Source organism: Gymnoscopelus braueri (assembly GCF_963280865.1).
Source record: "Gymnoscopelus braueri genome assembly, chromosome: 5".
NCBI lineage: Eukaryota > Metazoa > Chordata > Actinopteri > Myctophiformes > Myctophidae > Gymnoscopelus > Gymnoscopelus braueri.
Genome location: NC_137606.1, coordinates 28,377,516 through 28,391,010, shown reverse-complemented (window position 1 = coordinate 28,391,010; position 13,495 = coordinate 28,377,516). Strand labels below are relative to the sequence as shown.

At 41.7% G+C, this 13,495-nt stretch overlaps 1 protein-coding gene across 1 annotated transcript; it reads right to left on the bottom strand.

Moving 5' to 3' along the window:
- Nucleotides 1-538: 538 nt before the first annotated feature.
- tsr1 (TSR1 ribosome maturation factor) lies at nt 539-10,258 on the bottom strand. Its single transcript, XM_080429612.1, has 15 exons — nt 10,124-10,258; nt 8,763-8,866; nt 8,442-8,670; nt 7,923-8,057; nt 7,005-7,456; nt 6,136-6,280; nt 5,554-5,735; nt 3,544-3,752; nt 3,164-3,323; nt 2,963-3,073; nt 2,483-2,615; nt 1,840-1,956; nt 1,104-1,244; nt 896-970; nt 539-800 (listed from the first exon to the last, which is right to left on the bottom strand). The coding sequence occupies exons 1-15, from the start codon at nt 10,254-10,256 to the stop codon at nt 622-624; spliced, it is 2,505 nt and encodes an 834-aa protein (XP_080285738.1). The 5' UTR covers nt 10,257-10,258; the 3' UTR covers nt 539-621.
- Between the last annotated feature and the right edge of the window lie 3,237 nt (nt 10,259-13,495).

Genomic DNA, 13,495 nt, shown 5'->3' with positions numbered 1-13,495 from the left:
CACTCTAATTATCAACATTGGCTTGATAGTAATTGTAAGATGTGAGTTAACAGGCCCAATTATGACCGATGTTGTAGCTTATATTAATTGCCTTGTACATGTATGTATCTTGGTTGTTTGATCATCGTTCGTGATAAATTATGTGTTCATTGTTCATGTTAAATGAACAGGAAGTGCCCCGATACATACAGGCCTAAAAAAATAATCACATCCCTAGCATTACACTTCCATATTCTATTAATTATACGAGTTTGCAAAAAAAATCGTTTATCAAAAATGTGCTCTTCAACATTAGATCATAAAGTTCCCCTCCGCACCACTTACGCCTTTGATCGTGAGCATTCATACAAAAAATTATCTAGACCCTGATAGTTCAACCAAATGTCATGCAGTTATTCAACAATCATTTCAGATAAGTTTCATCTACCAATCCTTAATCATGACTGCCATCTAGTGGGTAGAAATGGATCTAAGAACATGGAAACAAAAGTGAAGGAACATCCAACACTGGCTTGCAAACAACTTCAAAATCAGGCACTTTAGATTCAAACAGGTTTATTTAATGCATATGACTATTTGTCATGGCAATTCAATATGATTTACTAGTTTCATGTGTCTCTCCTATTCCATGTCACCGTCATCGATCTCTTCGGTGTTCTCTCTCTTGATCCAAGGTAAGGACCGTGGAACATGTGGGTCATACGTCCAGTGAGGATACACTCTCTTGTACAAATGCATCATGATAGTATCTTGAGAGCGCAGCTGGCTATCAAATACACACTTCATGTGACCATGAGTTCCTGAAAAACACAAGATCCAGAATTTAAGATTGTCAACTATATTCCAGGTGAAACATTCCAGGAGCCAATGATATGAATTTCCTAAATTCTCCCACCTAAAGCGTCCTTGATGTGACCTCTCCGACCCCATTTGGTTCGTAACTCGACTGGCTTGAACCACATGATGTCATCTGTTGTGGAGAGAGGAACAAAAACATACGTGTACACGCTTTAGAGTTAAATTAACACTGGGGCAACGTCAGACCAAGTTTAGTGTCATGAAATATAAAGTACATGAATGCACAACTGGACAGCAGCGCTCACCCCTGTTGAAGAACATGTAGCGGATGACAGCGGAGCGCTTGTTAATCTTCAGCGGGTGTCCGCTTATCACAATTCTCTTAAGCACAACACGCTGCGGGTCACAACTCAAGAGGCTGCCTGTGGCCACCAGGTCCTGTATGCCTGGATGACAAAAAAATAACACGCTCAAATACAGGTACTGAATACTGAACTGATTACATAACTTGGAGAACAGAAAGAAATGGTCGCAGTACCAAAAAAGCAACTATAAAATAAGATCACTTATTCAAGAACCATGCCGGTGGTCTGGCATTTTTAGTATGACTATGACTCACTCTATACTTCACATTACTGCCAACCATTTTCCAAAGCATGCTGTGGTTTGTTTGATTTTAGCGGAAGCCATTCATCTGTTCATTTCAGTGCAGTATGAAAACTTGAGACTTGAAACTCGCTTGAGACAGAAAATGTCGTTGCCTGGCTGTTTTTCTCAACGTTATGTTACCGTTTTCTTTTTTAATGCTTTTTTTTAATGCATTTTAAAGCACATATTGATTTGAAATGTTTTGGCCTTATGGTCAAGATGCAATTTATCCGCTGAGCAAGCGGGCTGGATATATTAGCTCGATGGTAAAAATGTCAGCACTTGAGCAGGAAACCGGTTCAAATCCGGGGTAGAAGAGGTAAGTTGTACATAGTGCCCTTTAAGTAATTACATTCACCACTCAGGTTGAAAGTGGTTAACTCTATGGCATACCATCACTCCTTTGTTTGAAGAGCAGTGCCCCTGCAGTAGGGAAGGTGATGGGAGCATACACAGACACCACAATGGGGGAATCTGGCTGAAGGAAACGCTCCAACTTGTGCTTGTCACCTGAAGAAAAGCAAATCAGATTTTTACACCAAACTGCAGCTTAGTTCCAGCTGCTAAATATGATTTTAAGTGAACTGATGCGTTAATACACAAAACCAACATCTCATGCTATATGCCAGTGGTTCCCAAACAGTATGCAGAGACAAATCCAGTTGTGCCTTGAGATTGTGTGACACACTATTATTGCAATATGAACAACTATACAAAGTTAATTATATTTAGTTTAATTTACTATATAAGTACTTTGTGTGCACTAATTTCCAAAATGCTGAGGCAAATCCTATACGCTACAAAATATATTTGGCATGAATAAATAAAAAGTAAATATCTAAAGAGTTATTATCCTGTTATAGAGGCTTTTTGCATGGATATGAATACAGGTGCTGACTGAGATTTTGACTTGCCCTTTGGTGTGCCTTGGGTACAAAAAGTTTGAACACCACTGCTGTGCTGCATTATAGAATAAAATCAGGTGTACAACAGGCATGTAGTCTCTATGAACTTGTACATGTTCTTTTGGACCTACTTGAGGTGTGTTGAGAGAAGATAGGAGAGGCTCTGAACCTCCTAAACCCACAGTGGAAGACCAACTCCTCTTTGGACTTGATGGGTTCTGTGTTGCTGGGGTGCCTCCGTACCAACATGTGCATCACTGACATCTATGCATGGAAGGAAATGATAGCAGAACCATCAGTATGTGCGTTATTCCACTTCAGAAAGGACTCAAATGAAAGATCAAATGGCCATTATATACGGTACAACATATCTTCGCTGTCAGGCAGAAAGTGACCTGATTCAGACCTGGTTCAGACTTGCTATTTTTGGAAACATTTTAAGGAGTAAAAGTGTTCAAGTCTGTCTATGGATTTCATAAACACTTGAAAACGCGTGCTTGTGACTAATAACTACATTAGATCCATTGGATAACATCTTAAAAAGTAACGGTTTTGGACATACACGATTTCTGCCCGACAGTGACGATAACATTCATTTTCATGGGCCATACCTTCTGCTCATGAGGCAAGAGGGACACCAGCACCAAAGGTTTGCCAGACTGGACACTCTCCATCACAGAGACGGGAACATCGATAATGTGCAAAGTCACATACCAGCCCACCTACAACAGTAGCGTGAACAGAGGTTAGTGAATCCACAAATACAGTACACGGGGTATAGCAAAAACCTTAACTCATGCACATGCTCATACCATGGCTCCCTCTTCCTCCTGCGCAGCCTCGGCTAGTATGCGGCGACGGGTGCGGTCAAAACTTTGGAACTGGAAGATGCGGGAGTAGTTGAGAGGCAGGTTCTCCATGCGGTCCCAGGGAGAGGAGCGAAAACTCTTCAGACCCCTGTAGCGCTGGAACCTGAGACCAAAGGATAGCGATGTCAAAAGTATGGCAAGGCATGACTGATGGATCAGGGTGCCTGCTTCAGAGGTACGTCATTTAATTTAAAGGAGAAAACTTGCATGAAATCTTACTAGCGTCTTTAAATTGATGTCGTCTCTCACAGTATTACTTGAAAGGCTCTGAATAAAGTAAAGAAACGTGTTCATACAGTGCTACTGCAATAGAAGGACCCTACCTGGTTTTAGCCGGCACATCAAGGGGTGTGTCCACCTCATCTGGGAACATCTCATTAGCCCGAGCTTCACGATAGCGCTTCAGGCCTTCTCCCTCCTCAGCCTCATCCATGTGCTGATCATAACGTTGATCTGCTCCGGATTGCTCTGTGGAGCACAGTTCTTCCTCTTCTTCCTCCTCTTCTCCAGAGTCGCAGGCTGAACCAGGATCCTGTCACAGAACACAGTCAATATAAAACATGACCACTCTAACTGGGTCATCAGTGCAATTAGTATCTGGAAAATGCTATCCCTGTATCAAAGTACAGTTAGTTCTCTGTCTGTGATTATTTATTAAATATTCTTGATACATGTGACAAGTCTATTACTACAGAGTTAATCTTAATCTCACTGTATTGCAAAGCAAAAAAAAGAAGATTATTACATTAGTCTTGTGTAGGGAGACGATCAGAGATCTTTGCTTACTGATATCCCTGGGGAAATCTAAATCTAAATTCATTGAAATAGTTTCATCAAACCTACGCCCACCGCTTTGAAAACCAATCCTGATACATTCCATACGATGGGCCGCCCCTAAAGTCTTTTCATAGATTCTTTTAATCTATTACTTTTAAAATTTCTGAATTGTTTACACACAGTTTTAGCCCATTTGCTGAATTTAGATGTCACCAGACGTATCAATCTCTGATTGTCTGGCTACGAGAGAGAGAGACTAGTATTATACAGGTCCAATTGCTTGACTGGCAATGGGCCAGCAAAAAGCTGGTCACTTGGACATTGCCCAAACAAACATTATCTTCATTCTCTTATTGCCATCTTTCACCCCCCACTTTTCTCCCAATTTAGTCAGTATGCCAATTACCCCCATGTGTACAGTCCCCGTCACTCCTATAACCCTACTGTCTTGGGGAGGGTCTAGACAACCACGTCTCCTCCGATAAACATGAAGTCATCAGCCGCCTCTTTTCAACTGAATTTGAGGAGATTCACCGGGAGGATGTTGTTTTGTTTGTTTCGTTATTTCGGGGTATTTGTCACTATACATACAAAGTTTGGGAAATACTGCGTTAAGAGCACCTGGCCAAGCCGGATACACAATGAAGGATTTTAACCTTCCAGTCCAGTTCCAGTTTCCACGTGGTGGGAAGGAACTTTAGCCCTGCACCACCTGGAAACCCTGACTGCCATCTCTGAACATGAATTGTCCATGTTCATTAACACCAAGTTATGAGAGGCCAAAATCATAATGTGGTACTTATTCCCTAGTATGAACAGTATGTACAGTGACACACTCTTGCTACAGTATATGAGGGAATCCACTCAGCATGGGGTTGACCCACAAGCCATAGAACAATCCCAGCTGCAATAATAATAATAATAATCATAACCCTCTGAAGCACCACTTTTCCCATTGTTAACATCACCCAAATATTCCAGTGTGCTAATCCTGACATCAAACACGTTAATAACAACCAGAGATCGAAAAGGAATCCTTTGCACATCCAAGAATTTCCCCCTTCTTTTAAGCAAAGCTGGAAATAAATAAATGGTCGTCCCCTCCCCATGTCCAGACGGGAAGTTCTGTTCACAGAACGGGAAGTCGGGAGGCTCCTCTCGGGACCCTTGTTCCAAACACTATTGTTTGGGTGAGTAGCCTGGCACTGCAGGCCAGAGACAGACACTGAGAAAACAAACAATGCCTCCCAATAGAGAGGTGCACTAACCATGGGTCACGTATGCACTGTTCCACCCCCGGAACCAGCAGCACTCGGAACGCACACCTTCTCCATCAATTACTGCTCTGTTCAACACCCACACACTTCCTCCTTAAGGTCACATACCTAAAAAGGCGGTCAGTTTCCATGACAGCAACCAGAACCTATGCTATTCATGTTGCCATGACTGCAAGCCACAGACAATCAAATCGACTAACATTACAGCAAAGCAGATGTTTGACGTAACAGCCATATTATAGAATCAAAAGAACCCGGCTTCCTGCGTTAGATGTGTACCTGTGAATCATTCTCTTCATCTTCTCCAGCCATGGCCTCATCCATCATTTCATCATCATCGTCATCATCAGAGCTGTCTTCCTCCTCCTCGCCATCCTCATCACAGTCATCCACAATCCATGTGGCTTGGTAGTCTGACATTCCCTTTGGAACTTTAATCACACGCTTATTCTTTCTGGCCTCTGTCCAGCAATAGAAAAAACATGAATAGATAGTTAAAGGATTGTAGCTTTTAATTTCCCATTGCTAATACAATCACAACAAACCATACTTAATCAGAGACCCATGTAATGGACCCGCAGTTTGATATGCATTAGGCCACGGACCCCCAATTGATACAAATTTTCAATCTACACAAACTCTCAGAGTGTACAAATGGAACCAAATGAACCCGTAAGGGTCATTTGGTGTACACTCTCAGAGTTACAGTCCTGTAACTCCTCAAGGACCCCTGGGGGTCCCTGGAACCCAGCTTGAGAACCAGTGGTCTATATCACCCACTGACCGTATTCACACGGTGGTCATTTTGCTCTAATTTTATTCTTCAGGGTTCAAATGTAATCTAACAGCTCCCATTCCCACCTTCTGCCTCCATAAGCTCTGTGTCGGTGGGCCAGGTCTGCTCTCCATCCATGGGGTCCACCTCGGCCTCTGCCAGCAGGCTCTCCCTGCGAGATGGATCGGCCTTCATTAGCACCCGAACTGGAGGTTCCTTCTCAGTGCCATCCTGTGGAAGATATGGAAAAACTCAGTGATGACGATATCCAGTGGTCAGTGGACTTACTAGTGGATACTTTGCACTATACAATATAATTATTTTCAGTATCTGTCTATTCAAAATTGATATACAATTGTGTTTTATTTTTAGATTAAGATTAATCCCTTTCGGGACATTCCTTATGACAGCAGTCCCGTTACAACCATTCATCTTAGCAAAACATTACTTGTGTAACAATAGCAATTGTTTTTGCTGGCAATTGCTGTACTGGATCTAATGACCATGTATACACCCTCCATCAAGAACATAAAACTAAACTTAAAATAATAATAATAAGACTGAACAAAAATTTTGATTCCCAAGAAATCCACCTGCATGTATACCTGCATATCACATCACTAACATGTATCACTGACTTAACTCAATGTGGCGCTTGTGGACAGTTTTGTAAATTAATTTAATTGGAGATTTTACGTTGTGCATTTGTTTTTTGTTGTCTTTGTGTGTGTTGTTTGTTTTTATTTTGGCTGTTGTTTATACCTTATTCAATTTATCTTTTTCTTACCATTAATATTTGTTTATCCTGTTACCCACTCATTTTCTTGACTCTTTTGATATACTTTGTTTTGTTTGTCTGCTTCAGTACATGCCTATTATGACCTGTGAGTATGTAAAAAAAACTAAATTCAATAAACAGAACATTTAAAAAAATAAAATAAAAAAAGAAATCCACCTGCATGTCTATGTTTCCTCCTTTCCCAGGCTTTTCTGGTCTGGGTGTTGTTGTACTGAGCGGTAGGGGGTCTGAAGGAGCATCAATCTGACTGAGCTGAAAGTCTCCATGTCCAGTGATGTGTACCAGTCTGTCAACCTGCAAAGGGTGGCCACGGACATACCCAGACACACAGAGGGTCCCTAAGCCAGTGGGTGCACCGCCTGTGACCTCAGAGCTATTGGGAACATAGGCTATGTGCTGAGCCAAGAGGTGGGAGCGTTTGGAGCGGAAGCCCAACTTCCTCTGTCTCTGAGAGCCCAGGTGTCTCAGAAGCAGCATGGCGTCCTGTTCCGTGTCCAACGGAAAGAGACGAGCATCAGGGAATCGGACCTCTGTGATCTTTGACAGAGCTCGTCGGCAGTCTACTCTCTTCTTCACAGCAAGATCACCAACACCCTGGCACACAAGCGCTATAGGAGACAGCAGAAAAGGAAAGCACCAGGATTGAAAAACACAGAGAAACAAACAAAGATCAATAAAACTGAGGCACTAACTTGTTCACCACACTCCACGGTAGTGATTTCAATGCAAGCTGTGCTATCAAAGACATAGTGATTAGTACGCCCTCAACCATGAATAACAACAAAATTCAATACATTTAACCACATGAACCTAACGTTCCTATTCTGGGGCTAACATTTGGCAAAAATAGATAATAGAACAATCTACATGTTGAGCTTGAAATATCTGCTATCTAAGAGATTTGGTATAAGGGGGGAAAAGGAGGGGGCCTAATATAGACTGCTGGCGGACTCTGGTAAACAAATGGTTTAAGTGGTTAATAACATTAACCAAACTTCGTGAAATTCCATATTTCCACTCTGTAATGATGTGGTTCGTGTGTGCGGCCTTGTGAAGCTCCTACAGTGTACTCACCGTGGCTGGGCAGACCCTGGGCAAAGAGACAGGAGAGGCAGTATTCTCCATAGCTGTCCCAACCTTCAATGGAGTCCAGGACAAATAGCAGGCTGTCTGCAACCTTTGCGACATCCAGCAGGGAGTGCAGGTCAGCTATGAAAAGAGCGAGGAAGCCACAAGATATCAGACTAGAAGCAGCCATTTAGAATCCGTCATCTAACTTTTAGATAACAGATTGGAGTCTTTTAGGGACAAGCATAATGGTCTATGTTGCACAAAAGACTAGAAAATATGTCATGATCATAAGAAACAATTTGTTTCTCTCTTAAGTTGCAAATGAATAAACTCATTAAAATGGGTTATATCCTTTTTCACTCAATGTATAGTAAGTCATATAGTGATAAAGAGGTGTTTGTAACTAGAGAAATAAATAATGTATACATGATTCATGAAGTAAATTAGCTAGTAATAACAGTTTAAATGTATATCCATTTTGGACTTAATCAATCTCCTGAACAAACATCAGTTGACACTTACCTGTGTTAGAGCGCAGAAAAGTGAACCTTTGTTTGAAACGAGGCAGAATCAGACCAAAGCTGTCATTGATGCCACTAACGCAGAGTTCCTGTCGAACCAGACCCCCAGCATCTTCCCCGCGTAACAGCTTAGTGATAAACCCAGCATCAACTGCAGCATGAAGGGCCACCACAGCCACCAAGTGAGGGGGACCATCCTTGCTACCAAGACGTCGCTTCTCTGTCAGGACCTAGATGGACAAGACAATTTTTCAACGTCAGTCAGAGTTATTACAAGGATAGAGGAGAGATTATTCACACCATCAAATTAAAAATAATTTACCATGTCTTTCTTATTTCTGCGAAGCTGGTTGGCCTTGTGTCTTCTGTCCATCCTCTTATGCTCTTTTCTCTGTTTTTTGGTAAGGGCTGTCACCGACACTCTCCCTGTATGACAGACCATTAGGATCAGATAATGCACTGCCAATTAAGGTCAATATGGAGGTGCTCGTAGACCAAATCCCATACCTCTCTGCACTGCAGAGCCCTCTGTAATATAACTAATATTGCTAATAGAACAATCACCTTAGTGTGCAACATGTACCGTACTACCATTAATGTGTTATAATGGTTGAACATAAAAGAAAATCTTGGCAAACAAGCACTACGTTTGTTTGGGAAATGTCAGCAAATTCCCTAAATAATTGTTTTCTGGCATTGTTAGTTTGGTGATTTGCTGTCTCTCCCATTTGGCTAGCTCTGAGCTACCATTTGGCTATACTGAAGCCTCTTTCGATGTAAATTAGCAAAACTATTACTTTTCTCAGTAACTGATTGCTGTTAGACGTCAAGCACTAAATTGTCGTAGTCGTTAAAGGAAACTAAAGGTAATGTCTCTTAAGTCAGTGGTGTAAAGTAACTAAGTACATTTACTCAAGTATTGTACTTAAGTACAATTGAGTTATTTTGACTTACTGGACTATTTCCAGTTTTCAGTACTTTTACTTCTACTCCATTACATTACTTCTACTCCATTACATCTCGGAGGCAAATATTATACTTGTCCTTACTAAAATTATTTGAAAACTTTAGCTACTTTGCAGATTTCGATGATTACAAAACATATATTAACCACTTCAGCCCTATGTACAAATTGGCCATTTGAGACTTAGACAGGGGCCATTTTCGAATTGCAGCCTCCTGAAGGTGTATCTTTAGGGCAGTTTTGAAAGTGAGTAGGGTTTTACACTCCTTTACTCCTTTTGGTAGGGCATTCCACATTTTTGATGAATAGCATGCGACATATTGTGAGCTTGTAGATCAGATCTACTAGATCTGCTGTTCTCAAAAGATTTTTTATACATTTGAAAACTTGTGAAATGGGACAGTCTGCATAAAGAGCACTTCCTACTTTTGGTACTTTAGTACATTTTGATACCAATACTTTTGTACTTTTACTGAAGTAAATTTTGAATTCCGGACTTTTACTTGTAACAGAGTATTTCTACATTGCAGTATTGACACTTTTACAAAACATTTGAGTACTTTTTCCACCATTGTGTATGAGCATGTATGAGTTCAGATGTGGTTAGCTAAAAAAAGAAAGCACGTGCTGGCACTGCAGAGACTATGCCGCACCAGAACCTGGATGATCCACTTGGTTATTGACGAGGGGTGTGTGATCACTTCCAATCAAAGTCTTACCTTTGTTCTCTCTCTCGAGTTCGCCCTTCGTCCGATGCTTGCCATGTTTGTGGCCTTTGTTTTTCTGTTTGAACACACCGGGTCTGTGGGTCTGTTGTTTTTCCTCCTCACCCGCAGCCATCTTCTTTACCATGTGGACAAAATCTCCACCCCTATGCTCCGCCCCCAGCGTTGATCTCTGCTTCCGCATTCGCAACAGAGACGTAATAACCAGTGTTGCCATGTCCGCTTATTATAAGCGACTTTATAATTGTTTTTCTGTATTTGCTTGTAAATATTGGTAGTTGCGGGTTTTTGGGCTTGTTTCTCGTAGTTTTGTTTAAAACCAGTGTTTCTCAAACATTTTCAAGTCAAGGACCCCCAAATTAATATGTATTTGTCTGAGGACCCCCATCTGAAAACATTGTATGCCAGGGAGTGGGACTCAAGATTTGTAGTTTTGTATTAATAATTGCCATTTAATTTGACTCGGTTCCACAGATAAATATTCCACAATGACAATTTGCCAATTTGGCCAATATAAGACCAGTTTTTATAGTATAGTTTGTTGATTACTTTTGATGCAATAAAGGTTTTTTCTTTTCTTTGAGGTATTAAAAAGGTCAGCAGGGGAGAATTAGAGTAGATGATAGGATAAACTAAAATTCTAGATTATTAATTAGACTTTTTGTGTAAGGGTCTGACCCTAAATGTGTCCGCGACCGTGACCCACAAATGGGTCCCGACCCACTGTTTGGGAAACAGTGATCTAGCAGCCACAATCATGCATCGATTGGTGAATGGTTCAGCACCACGACAATGGACAGCGACAGGTCAGCACGCTGTGAACAGTCTCACCGTCTACTCTGGACACAGTGAAAATCTTGCAAAAATACAAAATTCTCTAATTAAAATTCTCTAATTAAAAGATAAATGGTGCTTTAGCAATGTTGTATATGAGCACTTCTACGCACTGTCCTGTTTGATATTTTAACTAAAGTTCCTGGTTTTTAGATAAATCTATTACAATTTCACTGTTTGATTAGCTATAAGTTATATTCATAATGAATTGTTGTGAAAATGTCTTTAATGAAAGCTATAGATTGTTTTAAAAACTCTAAATTCCTTCATTTTACTTCTTAAAGAGGATAAACAAACAAACAAACAAACACATTGATGGATTAAACAAATATGATGATGAGTAGGCCTATTATAAAGATAGTGATTCTATTAATTTGACAACTTATTTGGTGAAGGCCTAAACTGATGGACCAGTGGGAGCCTGAGCAGCGTTGCCATGTCCACTTATTATAAGCGACTTTCGGCTTATTGTTCTGTTTTTTTTGTTTTGTTTTTTTGGGCTTGTTTCTAAAGTGTAGTTGATTATTTGGGCTTGCTTCACAATTTTTACATTATTTTAACATCAATTATGTTCATGTCATGGACCCCCAAATTGTCCCTATAAGCCCCATCTGAAAATGTTTTGTGCCAGGGAGCCCCGTACCAGATTTGTGTTGTTAGAATGTTTCAAAAAATCTTCCAAATATTCCATTTTATTTCAAGATGTTTTGAAAATAGCCGATCTACAAGCTCAAGTGAGCTTGTAGGTTGGCTATTTTCAATGTGCTCATAATGGCCTAGTGCCCTATAGTTGCTTCTTTTGGGCTTGTTTTCCTAGACCTGGTTGCTTGTTTGTCTCACAAAACCTTGCAACACTGACTGCTAGGGCACGGCGGAACTGGTGTTCACAGCACACTCTGAAGACAGATTCATAGCAAAACAGCAGAGGGCACTGTTTTTTTTTTGTCTATGGGTTCCCAGATTGCAGCACACCAGAAGTCAGAGCATAAACATAAACATACATACATACAGCTTTATTGTCACATCACAGGTTTACAGAAGTAAAAAAGTAGTGAAATCCGTTTTCGTACATAGTTCCCATCGTATCGTTATTTCCATAGAAAAAAAGGGAAGTAGGAGAAGGGGGGAGATCATACAAGAGAACAAAAAAAACAAACAAGTTATCTACATTACACATGGTCTGAGATAAGATGGAGCATAGCAGCAGATGTATACTGTGCATGATATACTTGTGGACGTTAGTTAAGGTGCTAGAAAAAACATGCAGTGCAAAATGTCAGTGCATGTCGACCGCATAATCCACATAAGGTAGACTGACACTGGTATAATCCACAAGTAGGTCCATGAGGAAGAGCAAAGAAAAAAAGTCGACCGCATAATCCACATAAAGTAGACTGACACTGGTATAATCCACAGGTATAGGTCCAAGGAAGAGCTAAATCCAAGTCATTTGTCCCTGGTATAATACACAGGTAGGTCCAAGGAAGAGCAAGGTACAGAGACCTGAGCCTGACACCGCCTGTCATCAGGCTGCTGAACAAGGCTCAAGCCTTGTTCAGCAGTCTGAAGGTGGCCGGATGAAAGATGTTCAAGAACTTGGTGGTGCTGCTCTTGATACTGCGGTAGGCCCCCTTGCCCGGCCACGGTCGTTTTAGGGGGTTGAACAGTTTGTGACTTGGGTGGTGCTTGTCCTTGATACACAGCTTTTTGTACAGTTCCTGGAGCGCGGGGAGCTCGCCTACCATTATGCGCTCTGCCGATCGCACTACTCTTTTTTTCTCGCACTAATCTTTTCTCGGGCAGTACAGTTTCCATACCAGGCCGTAACACAGCCTGATAGAACGCCTTCAACTGAGCTGTTGTAGTACAGCCTGAGGATGTGGTGTCCTACTCCGAACTTCTTCATGTGGCGGAGCCAGTACAGTCGCTGCTGAGCCTTTTTCCTCACGAGTGTGGTGTGTGTCTCCCATTTGAGCTCCTTCTCGATGTGTACTCCGAGGAACTTGAACTCGCTGACCCTTTCCACTGCAGCGCCATCGATGAGGATGGGCACATGATCTCTCCGCGGCCTCCAGAAGTCCACGATCAGCTCCTTTGTCTTGTCGACGTTAAGGGCGAGGTCGTTCTCCCGGCACCAAAGTGCCAGTGAGTTGATCTCATCTCTATAGTCAGACTCGTTCGACCTATCACTGTCGTGTCGTCTGCGTACTTTATGATGGTGTTGGAGTCATGTGTGGCTGTGCAGTCATACGTGTACACTGTACAGGGAGTAGAGGAGAGGGCTCGGCACACATCCCTGCACACCATCCAGTGTTGAGGGTCAGATGTGATGCTGCCCATTCTCTATCTGATGTCGGTTGGCCAGGAAGTCTTGTATCCAGCCCTAGGTCTCTGAGATTTATGTCAAGTTTTGCTGGGACAATGGTGTTGAATGCTGAGCTGTAGTCCACGAACAGCATACATGCATATGTGTCCTTCAGCAGCTTGTTGTCCAGGTGCGAGAGGACGGTGTGGAGAGCCATGGCAATATCG

What these genes read in the sequence shown, in the direction of transcription:
- tsr1 (XM_080429612.1), bottom strand. Translation starts at nt 10,256, where the DNA reads ATGGTAAAGAAGATGGCTGCGGGTGAGGAGGAAAAACAACAGACCCAC. An exon ending in GCAGAAATAAGAAAGACATG is followed by an intron (nt 8,671 to 8,762) that starts GTAAATTATTTT and finishes TTGTCCATCTAG; the next exon opens with GTCCTGACAGAGAAGCGACG. An exon ending in AGGAGGAAGAGGGAGCCATG is followed by an intron (nt 3,074 to 3,163) that starts GTATGAGCATGT and finishes CTACTGTTGTAG; the next exon opens with GTGGGCTGGTATGTGACTTT.